At 36.5% G+C, this 18,811-nt stretch overlaps 1 protein-coding gene across 2 annotated transcripts in view; it reads left to right on the top strand.

The window, feature by feature from the left end:
• The window catches only part of LOC129747079 (O-acyltransferase like protein-like), a 39,780-nt gene extending 21,372 nt beyond the window's left edge, over window positions 1–18,408 (top strand). For both annotated transcript variants that reach the window (XM_055741096.1, XM_055741095.1), the window contains exons 10-11: window positions 18,068–18,202; window positions 18,311–18,408. In XM_055741096.1, coding sequence (XP_055597071.1) covers window positions 18,068–18,202; window positions 18,311–18,373 — 198 coding nt within the window. In that variant the 3' untranslated portion in view covers window positions 18,374–18,408. The remainder of the gene's footprint in view (window positions 1–18,067; window positions 18,203–18,310) is intronic.
• The last annotated feature ends 403 nt before the right edge of the window (window positions 18,409–18,811 follow it).

Below are 18,811 nucleotides of genomic sequence, written 5' to 3'. Positions count from 1 at the left end.
CTTATAAAGTTAAGAATAAAAAAAATATTTTAGGGTACTTTTATAAATATATTTACTTCAAAAATCAGAAGAAAAGTTAATCGATGGAACTTTGAGTGTAAAATTGAACGCATTTTCGCTTGATGCCCTCATCAAAGTCTGTACAGTGTTATCCGGTACCAGTTTCTCAGTTTTTTTTTCCATTTTCTTAACAAGTCCTTCTCGTTTTTGACTGTCTTCATGCTCTTCCAAAGTTCCCGCTCATAATTGCCCAGTACTGCTCCACCGGGCACAGCTCCGGACAGTTTGGTGGGTTCATATCGTTAGGAACAAGATGGACAGAATTTGCCTCATATCACTCCAGCACACTTCTAGAATAGTGGCATGCTGACAAATCTGGCCAAAATAGCGGAGCTTTGTCGTGCTGCTACAAGAACGACAAAAGGCGCTTGTTAACACTAAAACCGTCCACTCTGGTCACTGGTTGTACAAGAAGTGAAACATGAGACCGAATAAACATACAGGAATGGTAAATGAACTATGTTGCCGTCATAGAATGAATTCTCTAGGATTACTATGATTCGTACCTTAATACAAAACTTAACATACTCCCCCGCCCGAATAGACGTTTAAGACAAAAAAGATTTCTATCTCGTTTTCTTCGATCCGAAGACCAAGAAACAATTGTATGAAGTCGCGTAAATCTGCTATATCTGATGTTTGTGATGAAGTATAGAATATAAGCGTCTTTCGACTTGTTGATAACGTTAACTGCCTTCACTGCAGTGGATATATATTCAAATTTTAACTAAAGATTCAGCGCCTATTGGATCTGATATTCCACTCTTTCCTAATTTGTGTGCGAATATAATCTTATTGGAATCACTTTTAATGTATTACCTACTTCAACGGTAATGCTTCTTTCAATTTTTTATTCTATTTACACATCTTTCGTTTTATAACGCGTGAAGTTGAAAGCTGCATCACAGTTCTTAATATATCTAACTGAGATAGAGAAAGTCGTCCGGCTTTTCACAATTCGAGGTGGTTCGTTCACAATCTTTGAGCATCAATTGTGTTGAAAATGTCAAGTTTACAAACACCAATTTATGTAGTTCCACATTCTATACATAAGCTCCAAGACTCATATTATCTATCATGTTTTTAAATTTTGAATATTGGCGAAGCAGCTTAAGTATCATTTTTATTCTTCTGCAGGCTTCTGTAATTCATAATATCATGTGTAGAAAAGTTTGCAAATTTACATGAAGATTAATTATGTGGTCGTTGCGAATTTCTGTGAATGAGAAATGTGTCCTCAGATAGAGTTATCAGAGGTTACTGATCAAATGAAACATTCGCTATTGAACTTGTCATCCTACCTAAGTAGATGTTCTTCCTCGGTGATTGAGGAGAAATTTAATGTAGGCAATAAAACTCCTCGTTAAAATAGATTTGATTGTTGTGCTAACGTTCACTATAATATTCCCAATGTTTCAATAGTTTGGTTTTAATTCTTACACGCCGCAAATCTGAAATTTAAAATAAACTGCACCAAATATTAATAAAAATTTCATCTTTGACCACAAATAGAATTTGTTTCTTTAGATCCTAAATCGGCTAAGACGGTTCATGTCTCTTAGATCGGTAATTTTCTAAACTACTCGTAGACAATACATATTTATTTCTCAAGTTTACCTACACTGGAAGTTGTTTTTCTTACAACACAACAACAATATTTCCTTCTTGATTGATCAGGGATGAAAAACACAAGAGTGTAAAAATCTCAGACAAATAAACCAACAAACCTTTTAAGTTTTCACTATGGTCAGAGGGTCTTATTGGGGTTTGATGAATCTCGACAATATTAATCACCTTAACTTGAAGTCCATGTACTATTTATTATTATGTAATTTGCTGACTGTTGCCAAATGTGTAAACTTCCTCAAAAAAGGATACATTTTTTCGCGGTTAAAACTGTAATGATGGTAAAAATGAAATAAATTTCCTGTCCTTCACAAGAGAAATTGTCTTTTCGTTCATCCGTAATGGTCCGCCCATTACCGTGAGTTCGATCCAAGAGTAAACATCGAACACAGTTATACCGAATCAATTTTTCCAAAACTGTCCGCCAACTGCAATGTTGATATAAAGTCGCGAATACCAAAAAGATGGTAAAGCGACTATAATCGAAACAAACAAGCATAAGATGCTAAGAACGCTTCGAGGCCACTAAAATAATTTACCAGATCATTCTGACTTCAATGCCCAAGGTTTTGGTTTGTTAGGCCTAGTCACATATCCTAGAGATATTGTGAAATATCGCTAATTTTGTGTTCTTTCGAGAAAAATCGAAATTCATTGATTACCTACATTAGTTTCAGGCTAACCCGCTGGAAACTGCATTCTTCCCTTGGAAAGTAATGTTATCGAAGTTCCAAGTTTCGACGGCCGTGGCAGCAATTATAGATGTCAATAAATCTCATCACAAAAATATCTTGTTGAAATACGTGATTCGAAGACAGAATCATTGACAACTTATGGTAAAAATTTGCTTCTTCAGTCAACGTTCTTTGACATTATATGGAGGAACTTGACTAATTTCCTCGAATAATAATTTCAATGGCGATGCTGGAAAAAAGACGACATTTTGAACATTGCAAACCTCATCGGTTTTTTTGCAATTCTAACGAACCACTTTTTGTGTTTCATGCAGTGATTACTCAACATTGGAGAAGCTTTCTCCCCTATCATTCTAGTCCGTTGAGTTTTTTTTATGAAGATGATATTTTAATGTCGGGTAAATATAATTGCCACCTGAGGCAGGGAGCACCAAGTAGGTAGTGATGAAAAGAGCTGACCCAATGGATCATGTTGATTGACTAAACAACATGTTTCTTCTGGAAACGATATGATCCCAAAACATGAAAATTATCTTTCTTTACCGTGGGCTTTCAAATCCCACTTGATTTTCATACCTAAAGAAATATCCCTGTCGTACAGAAAAACTACAGTTGTATTTCGACACACCATGATTTCATATGCGTTTTCCTACACAGCCACCTTTTCAAACTATCCAACGGTTTGTGCATGTCTGTCGCTAGGCGGTTGCTAGGCGAGGAAAAAGCTTGCTTTGATTTATTTATTAACGTTTTCGAGAAAAAATTCATTTTGAATGAATTCCATTGTGCGTCTTTTCTTACATCTCGCTCTAGCATGATGGTTGCATTATTTTCAAGCACGACTACGCCGCCAACTATTTCAACGTAGGAATTGGTCTATGATTTCATCATTACTCCAGTCGAAAATGAAATTTTTGCGTCTGCCAGCTGGTTAAGGGATTACTGATTAGCAAATCCAGGAGCACGCTGTGGCTCGATGTTAGGACAACACTTCTGAATTACCTTTTTAAAGGAGACCGGCCATTAAACTATCTGCAAACTTCCACCGCCACCGAAATATTGTAATTCGAAATCACTTCTTGGGTAAGCTTGATATTAAATATTCAACATAGTAAAAATTTGACCTATCGAATGGTCATCCATCACTGTAGATTGTTGGGTTTTAGGTGACGGATATGCTACAAGCCAGGAAAACAATGAAAATTTATTCCAGTTTGAATCAAAAACACACATCATCGTCATTTTGGAAAGCATGTTCGAACAGCCCAAATCATTTCGTTCAAGCAAAGCCGATCACAAATCGGCGTTCGGGAAAATGTATATGTTTGAAAATATTGACCCAATATCACAATTTTCAAAATGCGTGTTTGAAATCGATCCAATATCAATTTTTTTTTACCCAATATCGAATAAGTTCGTTTTACATTTTGACCCAATATCAAAATGTTTCTTTATCGCATTCAGAACTTTGACCCAATATCAAAGTTTTCGACCCAATGTCGAATAAGTTTTAGTTTTTCAACACTTTGACCCAATATCAAAGTTTATTCGACCCAATATCGAATAGTTCCTATTATTCAAACTTCGATCCAATATCGAAGTCTACCATCTTGATCGGCCCAATGCCAATGTTTGTTCGCTTCCAAAATAAGAATTTTCAACTTGAACCGACCCAATGTCGAGTTCTTTGCGGTTTTTTATACTTTGACCCAATATCAAAGTTAACAGCACCATTGACCCAATATCAATATCCAGTTCAATTTCCATTATCGACCTAAAAGCTATAGGAAGGAAAAAACAAAAATTAAAAATTTACCGATAATTCGTATCCGTTTCGATGGACCACTCTTTATGTTAACACTAAAACCGTCCACTCTGGTCACTGGTTGTACAAGAAGTGAAACATGAGACCGAATAAACATACAGGAATGGTAAATGAACTATGTTGCCGTCATAGAATGAATTCTCTAGGATTACTATGATTCGTACCTTAATACAAAACTTAACAGCGCTTCTCGAGTTACTCGAATTTGTAAATCTCGCCATTTTAGGAGTGAGCCTTTTGTGATAAAGGGCACAGTTATCACGAAAGGCTCACTCCTCAATCCGAGATATTTGGAGGCGAACATCGACATTTTCTTCTTCTTAAATTTGTCGTCCACATCGAACTTGCTCATGCTGGTGAAAAACTCTAACCCCGGAATTTGCTTAAAATCGGATTTTATATATACGTTTCGTCTTCCATCACACAGCAGCCATATTTTGTCAGCATCTTCTCGTAGAGATTCCGTGCCCAAGTTTTAGCCGTCGATTGTTGCCGCTCATCGCGGTTTATGAAGTTCTGTACCTTTTATATACATACACTGTATCAAAAAATTGTCCGTACAGCACGTACCTTGAAATTCGAACAATCAAAAAGTGCACTTTTTCAGTCAATAAAAATACTAAAATTACATCATTCGCTGCAAAAACTAGTCCTTTTTGTAGATCAGTATTAAAAATGTTTATGAGTTAAACCTTAAAAATAATCCAATTCATTTTGTATAGAAAGTCCCAAAAACGACGTCAAAAAATTGTCCGTACACTGAGGCCTTTTTCAAATATTTGTCAAGTAAACAGTTATATGTCAGTCTGTCAAACGCAGAAATGTGAATTGAATCTCAGCAAAGACGATTTCCAGTTGTCTGAGCGATAAATACGGTAAAATGAACTCTATTTAGCATAAATCAGTAGATTTCAACAATTTGTGGATTAAATTAACAGGAAAATGTCTGCTACTCACAAAAAAAACCCGTTGACATCCGGAAACTGATTGTTGACCTGAAGAATGACGTTAAAAGCTTGTCCGAAATTTTTTTTTTTTTTTCCAATTCCATAATTTTATTCAATCACATAAATTAATATCACTAATTAACTGCACCAGCTGATCATTTTGTACTGCCTCCTCCTCCTCCTCCTCATTTCGATCTGCATGCCCGTAGGTCGTTCCGGTCCAAGCAATCCACAGCATGGAGTAAAACTTTGATGGGTTCCGGTGGCGTAACCTGAAACAATGTTCTCGAGGTTTTTCCTTCTTTGATGGCCCGGCATGCTGATTGCATCTATTCCTGCTGCTTTAGGTAGAATAGGTTTAGGTAATAGAATAAAATATCCGCGAAAGTTTTCCCGGCGCAGCAAAACAAATAAATAATACCGCCTGAGTCAGTGGTGCCAGGTGCAATCAAATTTATTTATTTACTTGTCTTTGAATTACGCATGGAATTGTGAAACGGCCATGATCGTCGGTTCAGTATGTCCTTCATAACTTTGAGAAGACTAACTCCCTGGAGACTAATCGTATAAGCTGATGGTTGGTTTGATCGTATTTTCGGGTGAGAACCAAACTATCATATTTATATTCCTGTAGACGCGTAATATGACTGATAAATCTATTTATTTTTCTCCGTGAATGAATGTCAAATTTCCGGTGCCATTTGCGCTGAAAGCATACCACACCATTACATGGCCACCACCGTGCTTAACTGTCCGTCACAATTTTTTCGGATCTAATTCAGTATTTGGATTACTCTTACATTTACGTCAGACCCAAAAATATTAAATTAGCTTTCGTCAGTGAATATGACGTTCTGCCAGAACTCTTCCGGTTCCAGGACATACTTTTGAGCGTATTCCAGCCGCTTTTTCTTATTTTTAGCAGATTTAAACGGCTTCTTCAGAGCAACACGACTTCGGTATTTTTTTCTCATGAAGTATGTTCCGTACCGTTTGAGGATTAACCTGTATGTTTTCAAAATTCTCCAGGCTGTCTGCTTGTTTCGGGGCACTGATTTTAGGATTCTGACTGATTTCCCTGACAATGATGCGATAGTGACGATCTGTAAACTTCAGTTTGCGGCCTCTTCCTGGAGTGGTCTCCAGGGAGTTAGTCTTCTTAAAGTTCTGAAGGACATACTGAACCGACGATCGTGGCCGATTTACTATACCTGAAATTTCGGACAACCTTTTACCGTCATTCTTCAGGTCAGCAATCAGTTTCCGGATGTCAACGGGTATTTTTTGTAAGGAGCAGACATTTTCTTGTTAATATTTGTGGATTTAATTAACAGGAAAATGTCTGCTTTTCACAAAAAAATACCCGTTGCCATCCGAAAACACGAAAATCTACTGATTTATGCTAGATAAACTTCATTTTACCGAATTTATCGCTCAGACCACTGGAAATTGTCTTTGCTGAGATTCAACTCACGTTTCTGCGTTTGACAGACTGACATATAACTGTTTTCTTGACTATTATTTGACAAAGGCCTCAGTGTACGGACAATTTTTTGACGTCGTTTTTGGGACTTTCTATACAAAATGAATTTGTTTATTTTTAAGGTTTAATTCATAAACATTTTTAATACTGATCTACAAAAAGGACTAATTTCTGCAGCGAATGATGTAATTGTAGTATTTTTATTGAATGAAAAAGTGCACTTTTTGTTTGTTTGAATTTCAAGGTACGTGCTGTACGGACAATTTTTTGATACAGTGTATGTAACTTCAAATTTTGTAGGGCGTTTGTTGGATATTTGAACTAGATTGGGTGAAATTTTCATATAAAAATATCAACCGAGATAGAAATGGCAGCTTGTCAAAGTTGGAAGTGGGTGCGCAGCTTTACGCGATTTCAAAAAAGAATGAAATCGCGTAAAGCTGCGCACCCACTTCCAACTTTGACAAGCTGCCATTTCTATCTCGGTTGATATTTTTATATGAAAATTTCACCCAATCTAGTTCAAATATCCAACAAACGCCCTACAAAATTTGAAGTTTTTACAATGACGGAAAACGAAGATACAGCTATTCACGTAAAAAAGGGAAATTTGGAATTCAGTCACTAAATTTCCTGTATCTTCGGTGATTTTCATTGAAAAATCTTGAAATTTGGTACAAAGATGTAAAAATGTTTTATCTAATACCAGGCCAAGTTTCGTCAAAATCGATGAACGTGATCAAAAATGGTGACGGGTAAAAAATGAGGTTCATTATCGCCCAGCAGACGATTTCATTCCTTTTTGGACGGATGTTTGTATGGAAAACATCGTAATCCATTTGTTCTTGGTCTTTTCTTTCTCAAAAGCAAAATTTATCACAAAGAATGTTGTAAATTGATAAAAACTTCATTCGTGCTTTAATTTGGAAGAGATAATTTTCCAACAGAGTTCAAAATAGGAAGAACAGAGTTTCAGAAATGACCTGCTGAAAAAAAGAAAATTAAGTGATAACGAAAAAACGCCAACATTAACTTACGCTAGAGTAGTTAAAACGACACAAACACCAGTAGTGTCAAATGTTTTAAGTAAACAAGTGGCATATGATAAAAATTCGACCAAACGAGATATCGTTGCTAAAAATGACAAAATACAAAATGCTTCATTAGCTAAATTAGAGGAAACAGTTCGTTTGAAACCAATTAAAGAACAGAGTGTGGATGTAACGCGTAAAGATCTGAAATCTTCGTTAGATCCGGTTTCTTTGGGAGTAACCTCAGTTCGTTACATAGAATCAACAGCGGAAGTGTTGGTGAGATGTGCTTCAAAGGAAAAGGCACAGAATTTCATGACAAACGCTTTGAAAGTTTTGGGAAAGAAATATTATATAGAAATAAAACAACCAGCAAAACCTAAGATTAAAGTAGTGGGATTTGCAGAAGAAGATAAATTTGATGATGAAAAGTTTGTCGAATTATTTAAAAAACAGAACAGCTTAAATGACTCTGTAATAAAGGTGGTTCATATTGAAAAAAATAAGAAATGGAAGCATAATCCGATGATTGCTACTGTGGAAGTTGATTCGGAAACTTTTAGTGCTTTGATAAATCGCGGTAAAGTAAATATTGGCTGGGAACGTTGCAAAATTTTTGAAGATATTAATGTTTTGCGTTGTTATAAGTGTTGGAATTATGGTCATAAAGCTGAATTTTGCAGAGAGTCAACTCGTTGTGCTAAGTGCGGCGAAGGTCACGATACAAAAGAATGCAGTGCACAATTTGAAAAGTGTATAAATTGTATTAATTTTAATAGCACAGTGAAGTTAGATTTGCAGAAGCAAGTTGATACTTGCCACCCTGCATGGAGTTATGAGTGTGAAATATATAAAAGAAAAGCCTCTAAGGCAAAAATGTTCATCGATTACGGTAAATAGCAATCAAAATCAGATATTTTATATTTAAATGTTTGCGGCTTGTTAAGTAGCTTCGAGGAAATTTGCGTAGTGGCTCAAGAATTAAAGCCTAAAATTTTAGTGCTAGTTGAAACCCACTTAACGGAGGATTTGAATTCTAATACTTTGGACATAATTGGTTACACCATGATTCACTGCTTTTCGCATTCAAGACATACTGGAGGAGTATCAATGTACGTACGAAAGATGTTTAAAATCGACATTTTATTAAATGCAGGTGTTGAAATGAACTGGATTCTGGCAGTCAAACTCAATGATGGAAAAAGGCAAATCGTTGTTGGAGGAATTTATCATTCTCCGAGTGCAAGCGATGCTCGGTTTTTAGATATTCTGGAAAATAGTTGGCTGAGTCAAACTGTTGTAGACGAAATTGATAACATCTTCTGTGGTGATTATAACATTAATTTCAACAATGAAGCAGAGTGTAGGGATCTGAAACGTGTCATGGAGGCATATGGTTTTCGACAAATTGTTATGGAAGACACTCGAATCACGGTATCCAGCAGTTCTAGGATAGATTTGGTGTTCACAAATGTGGAGAGAGCCGAGGCGAAGATCGTTCCTGATTTTCGGGTGTCAGATCATGAGACTATAAATATTGAAGTTGGATTTGGTACTAATGATGGTCTACCTAAGATCCATCAGATTGTGAATGATTGGAGTCAGTATAACAACATTGTATTTCGACAGCTTCTTGAGGCAGGTTTGCCAACATTGGAATGCGCTGACTTTAATGAGTTGGTAAGACGTATCGATGTTTTATTGAAAGATAGTGTTAATGCACTTGTTCGTAAAAAAATGGTACTCAATGGTACTGAACGTGGTACTAAATGGTACTCCAGAAGCCTAATTGAAATCAAAAGACGTAGAGACAAACTTTACAAACAATTTTTAAGATCAAAATGTTCAAGGAGTTGGCAAAATTACAAAGTTGTGAGAAACGAATATTCGCGAAAATTAAAAGAAGCTAAAAACCAATCTATCCAAGATGAGTTGGAGAGAAACAAATCTAATGGGAAACAATTGTGGAAAACAATAAAAAGGTTGATGAAGTCAAATAGTACCACATTCAACGGAGTTGAAGTCAAAGACGAAAAAGAAATAGCAGAGAAGTTCAATGACTTCTTTATTGATAGCGTCATGGAAATTCATAACAGCATCCCGGTAAGCTCTAATGGCTACGTGGATCAGAGTATGTACAATAGTGGAGAATTTCACACATTCGAGACAATAAGTAGTCAAGATTTTGACGAAATAGTAAACGATATGAAACCCACAGCTGGTATCGAAAATGTCTCCTTAAAAATTTTTAAGGATTCGTTGCTGGTATTAGCCAACCCGTTGAGAAATGTTATAAACACGAGTCTGCAGTTAGGAATAATACCTAAAACGTGGAAGTGTTCTACTGTAGTTCCTATTGAAAAACAGAAAAATGCACAAGAGGCGACTTTATATCGTCCTATAAACATGTTAGAAATTCAAGAAAAGGTGCTAGAATTAGCAGTAAAACAGCAATTCTTACGCTTTATTGAGGGTGGAGACATATTGATTGCTGAACAGTCTGGATTCAGGAAGCAGCATTCAACTGAATCTGCAGTTAACTTGATACTTCGAAATTGGAAGATTAATATTGAAAACGGAAACTACATAGTGGCTGTGTTTCTAGACTTCAAGAGAGCATTCGAAACTATTGATCGGTTACTACTGTTAGAAGTGTTGGTAAAAATTGGCATCAATGGTACGGTTCTGAGCTGGTTCAAAGATTATTTGGAGAATAGAATGCAACGAACAAAATATGGTTCATCTTACTCGCGATACAGAGAAAATAACCTAGGAGTTCCCCAAGGAAGTGTGTTGGGTCCTTTGTTATTTATATTGTACATCAATGACATGAAAATGTGCTTAAATCACGGCCGTCTCAAGCTATTTGCAGATGATTCCGTCTCCTATTGGAGTGGAAATGACCTAGAACTCGTTGTACAAAAAGCAAATGCTGATTTGAAAAATATTGCAGATTTTTTGAAACACAGGAAATTATGTCTAAATCTTGATAAAACCAACTGGATGATTATTGGAAATCGCAAAATAGGAGTAAGCCCTAAATTATTAATCGATGGTTGTGAGATCGAAAGGGTTCGTCAAGTCAAATACCTAGGAGTACAAGTCGATGAAAAATTGAATTTTATAGCTCACATAGACTACACAATCAAAAAGATTGCCGTGAAATATGGTGTACTTTGTAGAGTAAGTAGATATATGACTTTCTGGTCGAAAATAATCTACGTTAAATCTGTTATCATGCCACACTTCGACTATTGCGCTACAACTTTACTGCATGCATCTGATACACAAACAAAGCGCCTACAAAGAATTCAAAATAAGATCATGCGAGTAGTGATACGATGTAATCGATACACACCAAGTACATTGATGCTCGACATACTTCAATGGTTGTCAGTGAAACAGAGAATTGCGTATAACAGTTTGATTTTTATATATAAAATGAAGAACGGAATGTTACCGGCTTACTTAATGGATGGTCTGCAGTACGGCAACGATGTACATAGCTACAATACGAGAAGAGCCCATGATTTCAGATTACCGAATACGAGGAAGGAATTGACAAAACGATCAGTTTTCTACAACGGTCTAAAAATGTTTAACAGCCTGCCGCAAAATATCAAAGACAGTTCAAACATAAACATTTTCAAGAAACTGGCAATACAACACGTTAAACATACAATTTGAAATAATGACTAATCCTAAAAAGGATCATATGCTTGTGATGAAGATCTGGCGAAATACCAGATATAAATTTGTACGGTGATGGACATACGCGGGAGTTAGACAAACAAGTCGTACAGAATTAGATAAAATAATGCAAACAAAATTATCCATAGGATAAACTGTCCCTCCCACTTCTAAAGAAGCGTATGGGGTGGAGGAAGGACCCAATTGGGCCTGTGGGACCATCACAAAAAAAAAAAACCTGCTTATTATACCGATAAACAAATTTGATACACAATTAAAGCAAGTATTCTATTCGCTCTTTTGTTTAAATACCAGGTCTGATGGAACAATATCTATTTCTAAACAAAGCAGGAATGAAGCTCCTATCATTTAACAACATTTTTTGTGATAAATTTTGCTTTTGAGAAAGAAAAAACCAAGAACAAATGGATTACGAAGTTTTCCATACAAACATCCGTCCAAAAAAGAATGAAATCGTCTGCTGGGGGATAATGAACCTCATTTGAAACAAAACTGATGTTGAGTTTTCAGTACAAAATATCGAATTTTCCCATACAAACCTAAATGTTCAAATCTACTCATGTAAACGTTATTTAAAACTTCTGCAACAAATCATGGATGAGTTTTAACCAAAACGAAGCTAAATCACAGGGTTTGAGAAATTTAAAAAAGACCCAAAATCAGCACAGTGTACGAAATACCCTTGCACAAATCGTACGATTTTATAAGAAGAAAAACCTTATTTCACAGTAATTTGTAGTTTGTAATATCAACTTCAACGTAGCCTGTTAGTTACAATTAACTTTATAGTCAGGTTAAGGAAAACAATTCTTGAAAATATTCTACTTATTGAGTGTTAATAATTAAAAGAAAAACAAACTATATTATCAACTAAACTAAACTCGATTCAAGGCCGTTTTGAAAGCAGTCAATGAACTAGCCTGCCTTGTCGATAAAGGCAGGGAGTTCCAGCATGAAGCGCCGCAGATCAGGACACTTTTCCTTGATGTCGTAGTATGCTGTGGTATAATAAAGCATTTGGCTCGATCATTTCTTCCACGTTGTAAATGGTTGAGGAAATATGTTGGCAGGCATTCGTTGTATCCTTGTCGCTTAAAACAACATATGCGTCTTTGATAGCAGTCCAGGAGATCGCAACCAAGGATACGTTTTCTGGCGACCTCTGTAGTTTCCCATCGTCTCAGGCTGTACACAAACCTAGCGGCTGATTTGAAGCACCTAAGCAGTTGGTCTTTTCTGGCTGCTGATAAACCCGGAAAGTAAACTACATCGCAATATAGGAACATAGGGATGATGACAGCTTGGACTAGCTTCAACCGAATCGGGACCGTGAGGACGGGTTGGAACTTTCGGAAAGTTCTGAGGGATTGGAAAGCTTTCGCTAATATCTCGTTCACGTGGTTGGCCCAATTTAGGTTGTGATCCATCGTAAGGCCCAGGTTTTTTACTTTTTCCGTAAGCTGAATAGGCTGGTTACAAAAAACTATGTTTTCTGATGGGCACATTGAGCCTATATTGGTAAAAATTATTGCCTGGGTTTTGTTGGGATTCGGTGGCAGAAAGTTCTTCCTACTCCATTGTTCGATTTTCCTCACATCCAAATTAATTCACGCCACAAGTCGATCGATTTCAGACACAGTTCCATTCGTGTATATTTGTATATCATCAGCATACAGCTGTAACTACAGTTCAATGAGGAAGGAAGGCTGTTTATATACAGGCTAAATAGTAGAGCACTTAGACATGAGCCTTGTGGTGTTCCATCTCTAAGTGGTAGTTCGTTTGAGATTTGATTGTTACAGCGCACCACTTGGCAACGGTCTGATAGAAAAGATGCTACCAAATCTACAGCAGGTATGGAAAACCCAAATTCCGAGCTTAGCTTTCTAGCTAACAACTGATGGTTGACACAGTTAAATGCCAAGGAAAAGTCGACTAGGACCATAACTGTGCATTGGCCATTATCAAGGTTATTCTGAATATCGTGTGTTACTTTTGCTAAAGCTGTCGTCGTGGAATAACCTTTGCGATATCCGGATTGATTGTCGGCAAGAAGGGGAGGGTTGTGTTGTGTGAGATACTCAGTAATTTGTGCTAGCAGAACCTTTTCAAGCAGCTTGGACATAGCAGGAAGAACACTTATGGGTCTGAAGTCTTTAGGACCTGTTGGGCAGTTGACTTTCGGGATGGGTGTTACAATAGCCTTTTTCCAAACATTTGGAAATCTACTGTTGGCTATAATGCTTTTGAACAAATGACATAGTTATTTTTTATTTACATAGTATTCCGTCTCATATGTACATGACATAGTACAGGTAGAATAAACGGACACAACATCTTGTAGTAATTTACTGGAATGTCGTCTGAGCCGGTCGCATTAGATTGGATTTCGTAAAGCTTTTTGGAAATATCGTTAACGGATGTGCTTTGAAAGTAGAAATCACTGCTACCATTGTTGTTATTTTCGTTGTCGTCTGCATCGAGTGCATGAGTGTAGTTTGAGTACGGTTGAGGTTGTGACTGAAGAGCAAGATGTCCGTTTGTAAAAAAGTTGTTTAAAACGTTGGCATCGAAGTCTTGGCTTGGAGTAGTCGTCTTGGAATTGTTATGTATTCCTTCTCTTTGTAAATTGCACCACAGTTTTTTGGGAGGCAAGTCGTTCGAAAAACATCTGTCGGCATATCGCTTCTTAGCCTTGGAGATCAAAGTTCTGGCCCTGTCGCGTATTGTGGTGTAATCAGTCCATTGAGGATCTCCTTTGAACCGGTTGGGATTACGTACATAGAGCGAGTATGCTAGATCCCTAAGTGCAATGGTACGCTCTATCTCGCTGGTGATCCAGGGTGTACGCTTATCACGAACATTAATAGTTCTTTCTGGAGCATGTGTGTTCAGAAGGGACTGGAGTTGGGTTGATAGATGTTCGGTTTTCTGATTTATATCACGAGTATCAAAAAACGGTGCAAAATCGATTCTCTGGAAATCGAGGTGTAGCTGGGCTAAATCAATTCTTTCTATGCTGCGCACTTTTAAACTTTGTGGAGAAGGTCTAGGGACACGAATATCAGCCACAAAATATACAATTTCGTGGTCCGAGATGGAGTTGGCAGTGGCAGTCCTTGCTTTTAACGCATGTTGCGGTTGCGGAGTGTCTGTGATAAGCAGATCAATAGTAGTAGAGCAATGTTCGGTTATTCTGGTAGGAGGGGTATGTAAAATGGTAAGGTTGAACGATAAGTGAATCCGGTTGTGTGCTAATAAGTTTGGTGACGACTGCTGCGGCACCACGTTGATGTTGAATTCTCCCAAGATGTATATTCTATCGAAGTCGAAAGCAAGTAGATCCGACAAAAATTTTTCGTACGTTTGTGCAAAATGTGGGTTCGTCCCGCATGGATTATAGATGACAGCGACACAGATGTTCAGTAGATTAATTTTAGTTTGAACGGCTAAATATTCTGGTCTTTGATTCACAGGGATAGCAGGATCATGAACGGACCTAAGGATCGGTGTTGCTTTGATACCTTTTTTCACATAAAGCCCTATTCTTCCGTGTGACCTCGTGCGTCTCTCATGTTTGTTAGGAAGTGAGTGACGGATGAAATTATAGGATGGAATACGGATCGGACCAACAGGTGATGATGGTTTCAGCATAGTTTCAGTTAATCCAAAAAAATGATAGGTACTGTTTTTTGTCGAGAAGCAACTTAATTCCATCAATATGTTTCTCTAGGCTTCGAACGTTCAGGTGACCAATACATAAATTAGATGAGTTAGAGTTAGACATGATAGTAACTGGAAAAACTTCGACGGATAGTAGTGCGTTTTTAGCTATATTAGTGTAGAGTTTGATAGTTCAGCCTCTGCATCGTAGAAAACAGATGAATCGTTGCATTCTTTTTCTTGACGAGTCAGTTCCTGCAGATGTTCAATATTCTTGACTAAAATGTATTGATGTTGTTTTGGTAGGCGGAAAGAAACTTTCCCTTTACGAATGAAAACTGATTCCACAAGCTTTTGATGTTTGAGTCGCAGAGCGAGATTACGGATACGAAAAACAGGAACGGACAAAACTTCATTTAGTGTAAATCGGTAATTGAGAGAAGTTTCTGGATCCAGGTTACAGAGTTTGCTATCCTTGAACATTTTATAATACTGTTGCAGTACTTTATTCCTCAGATGGCAGTCATCAAGAATGACAATTATCGTAGGAGAGAGAGAACGATCTGATCACTTTGAAGGTTTGACAGGAAGACGGAAACAGTGGGTTACGTGTGACATCGCTTCGGGGATATTGAGAAGACTCAAAACTTTGAAGATAATGTCTTTCAGGTTCTCGTTACCACGGAAGGGAATTTTGTTGATTGCGATTCGAAAATTGTTCAAGTCACGGGAGTACATTTTGGTAATCTTAGCAGCAGATTCAATTTGCTCAAGATTACTACCTACGTTGTCAAGTAATTTACTCTGGATGCTACGTCGTTCCATTTGTCGATTGGCTTCTGACAGGTGATTGTCTATCTGTTTCTTGTTGTTGACACGTAGATTAGCTAGGTCTTCTTGTTATTTCTTCAGATGGGATGTCAGTTCAGCTATTTCACGAATTTGGTCGGAAAGTAGACTCGAAGGGATAGTAGGTGTACTCGTACGAGTCGGAGTAAGGATTCCACGTAAGCAGCAGTTTTCACAGGCATAATCGTAGTTGTCTAAATCGGGTATTAGTGAATCCTGAATCCATACACATCGAGTGTGAAACCATTTATTGCATGCTTCGCAACCAATCCATCCGATAGATTTCGTGTTTTTGGTATCTCCTTTGGATCCTCTGACGGGAGGATTCTTCCGACCACAGCATTCACATACTTCACGGTCGCTCATGATGGTGATATATGCACTACACACCACGAATTCCACACAATCACACAGACATATAAACACTTAACACAGCCTCAGTAGAGTCAAGCTTCGAATTGAGGTTAAGTGTGCGATTTTAAAACTTTGCTATTAAGTCCAGATTTTAATGTTTAGCACTTAAAAAGGAGAGTCTCTTGCTGTTAGACAGATATTCTTCCACTTTATACTATGTTCCGTAATTTAAGTTGAGTTGAAACCAGAATAAAAAAAATTATGAAAATATATCGCGGGCGAAACGAGCGTCTACTTTAGACAGTGATGCCAAGATTATTATTATAATAATACTGACAGACAGTATTTGTCAGAACATAGGGAGTTCCATAATTCAAGTTTGACTTAACTTCTGATCAAATTCAATTAAAACTAAAGATATCGCATGCATGGATATGAAATCAAATATCCACTTCACACCTTTTTATTTCATAACTTTCTTTTCACTTATTGTTTCTAATATTTTGCAGTTTAAATTAGGTTTAAGGACTCACATTTTTCACATCAATTAACAACAATCAGCAATAAACAATTTAATTTATATCTCTTTTCACTGCTGATTAAGATTCAAAGTAGACTCAAAGTTTGTACGGTTCACCTCCCTGTTTAACGAAACAAACAAATGTTTCAAATTACTCATTTCTTTCTTCTTGCTTCTATCTTATCATTTAACTCTTCTTCCTTGTCACTTTCAAAACTACGTAATAAAATGTAGAGGCTTCTTAAAAAAACAAATTCTCACTACCATTCCCTTTGATGCCTAAGCTTATCACGAGCAAATAGTTATGAATTTTGTATTGGCTTGAACAATTGAGCTTCTTAATTCTTCATCTTCTTTTTAATTTTTTAAGGAGATGCGAATTTGAAAAAAGGTTATAAGACTTCTAAAAGATAAAAAAAAAAATAGTTGGCGACATACAATTTATGCCTTCACCATATAGTTTTATTTATTCGTTTTAACAGAAGAAAACAAGAATATTATTGTAAAGTTTATATTAGAAGGGCAGCTAAATCGGGCATGTCAAATTTAGTAAACCGACCATAGGAGCGCCTCAAAGCGCTCAAAGTTTAGATGTTTTGCTCTCAAAAATTACCAAAGGGAGGATAAAGGGAATTCGGAAAATCTAAATTCTACTTTTGATGCCAAATTACTTAGAAACGCATAAAACGTGAAATGCATGATTTTTTTTTCGAGAAACACTAGATTTTGACTTTTCATGAATTTCTAAGTCATGAGATTACATCTAAAATTTCAGTTTTCCGAATTCCCTATGGTCCCCCGTATAGGTAATTTTTAAAATTTTGTAGTCTATTTTCTAACAATTTTTTTTCGAGATAACACCAGATTTTGATTTTTTTGCATTTTTAAGTCCTTCAAAATAAAAATTTCGATTTTTCCGATGATCTCCACTTTGATTATTACCTAATGAGAATCGAAAAATCCAAACTTTGAACTCTTTGAGGTAACTCTAAATCATGTCCGATTGAGCTGAAATTTTGAACAGGTCAGTTTTCGGTCCAATCTATAAAATGTATATGGACGTTTTTCAAAATTTGATGATGAAATTTATCCCATTCAAACATTGCCATTCCATCCTAGTTTTAATGCACGGAATCATTTAATTTGCAGCTTTCGTCAGTTTTAAGAAATTTCTACCATGTTTTGTGAATCAACAGATTTTAAACCTTCCAAAATGTAAAAAAAATTAAATGTTAAGGAGTCAATTTCACCATTCACCTTCAAACGGAGCACTAATCGTACGCATCTTGTCTTGATTTTTCAGATAATGTTCACATCAGCGATACTATTCATAACTTTTTCCGCCGCCTTGATGCTGCACGTTAGCATTGAATTATCATTCATGAATTTACTCAAGCCGCTAGTACAAACAAACAAACGGCCTGTCCAAAAAGAACCGGTAAGTAACTCGTGTACCTGTCAAGGTATTGACCACCCTCGACGATCGTTGTTGACAGTCCTCCAGTCTCTGGACGCATCTTCTAATAATTGTATTTGCTATTTTCAGGCCGAAGTGGTGGACTCCCAGAAGAAGCTGCGGGACGAGAACAGAAACATGACAAACTCGTGACTCACATGTAGCGTCAGGCTGTGAAAAATATTTCATACTCTAACAGTATGCTCGTTATTCTAAGGTTATTAAATATTGAGTGTTTTAAGCCAATTTGTTAATATTTATTGATATCACAAAAACCAACTGATCTTTTCTAATGTATTTTATATGGTATAATTGAATGAACTCATTGCAATAAAATTAAAAAAAATTAGTCGTTTACAGAGAACACAATTAAAAAAAAAAACTTTTAATGATCGATCAAAATCGACGGTGACTGCGTAGAGATCCATTAAGTTAATTTCAACAATCGCCATACAAGGAGAAAATAAGGTCCGAGTTGATCAAATGTAATGTTAATCGATTTCTATTATTTTTTCAGTCACAAACTATGAAAAAACTTTTTTTTGATCTCAGAAAATAAATAAATTTCACATTTCTTTCAATTTTTCCTCC

This window comes from Uranotaenia lowii, chromosome 2 (genome assembly GCF_029784155.1).
Source record: "Uranotaenia lowii strain MFRU-FL chromosome 2, ASM2978415v1, whole genome shotgun sequence".
Taxonomy (NCBI): domain Eukaryota; kingdom Metazoa; phylum Arthropoda; class Insecta; order Diptera; family Culicidae; genus Uranotaenia; species Uranotaenia lowii.
Note: the sequence above shows the minus strand (reverse complement) of the source record. Positions and strands in the feature narration are given on the sequence as shown.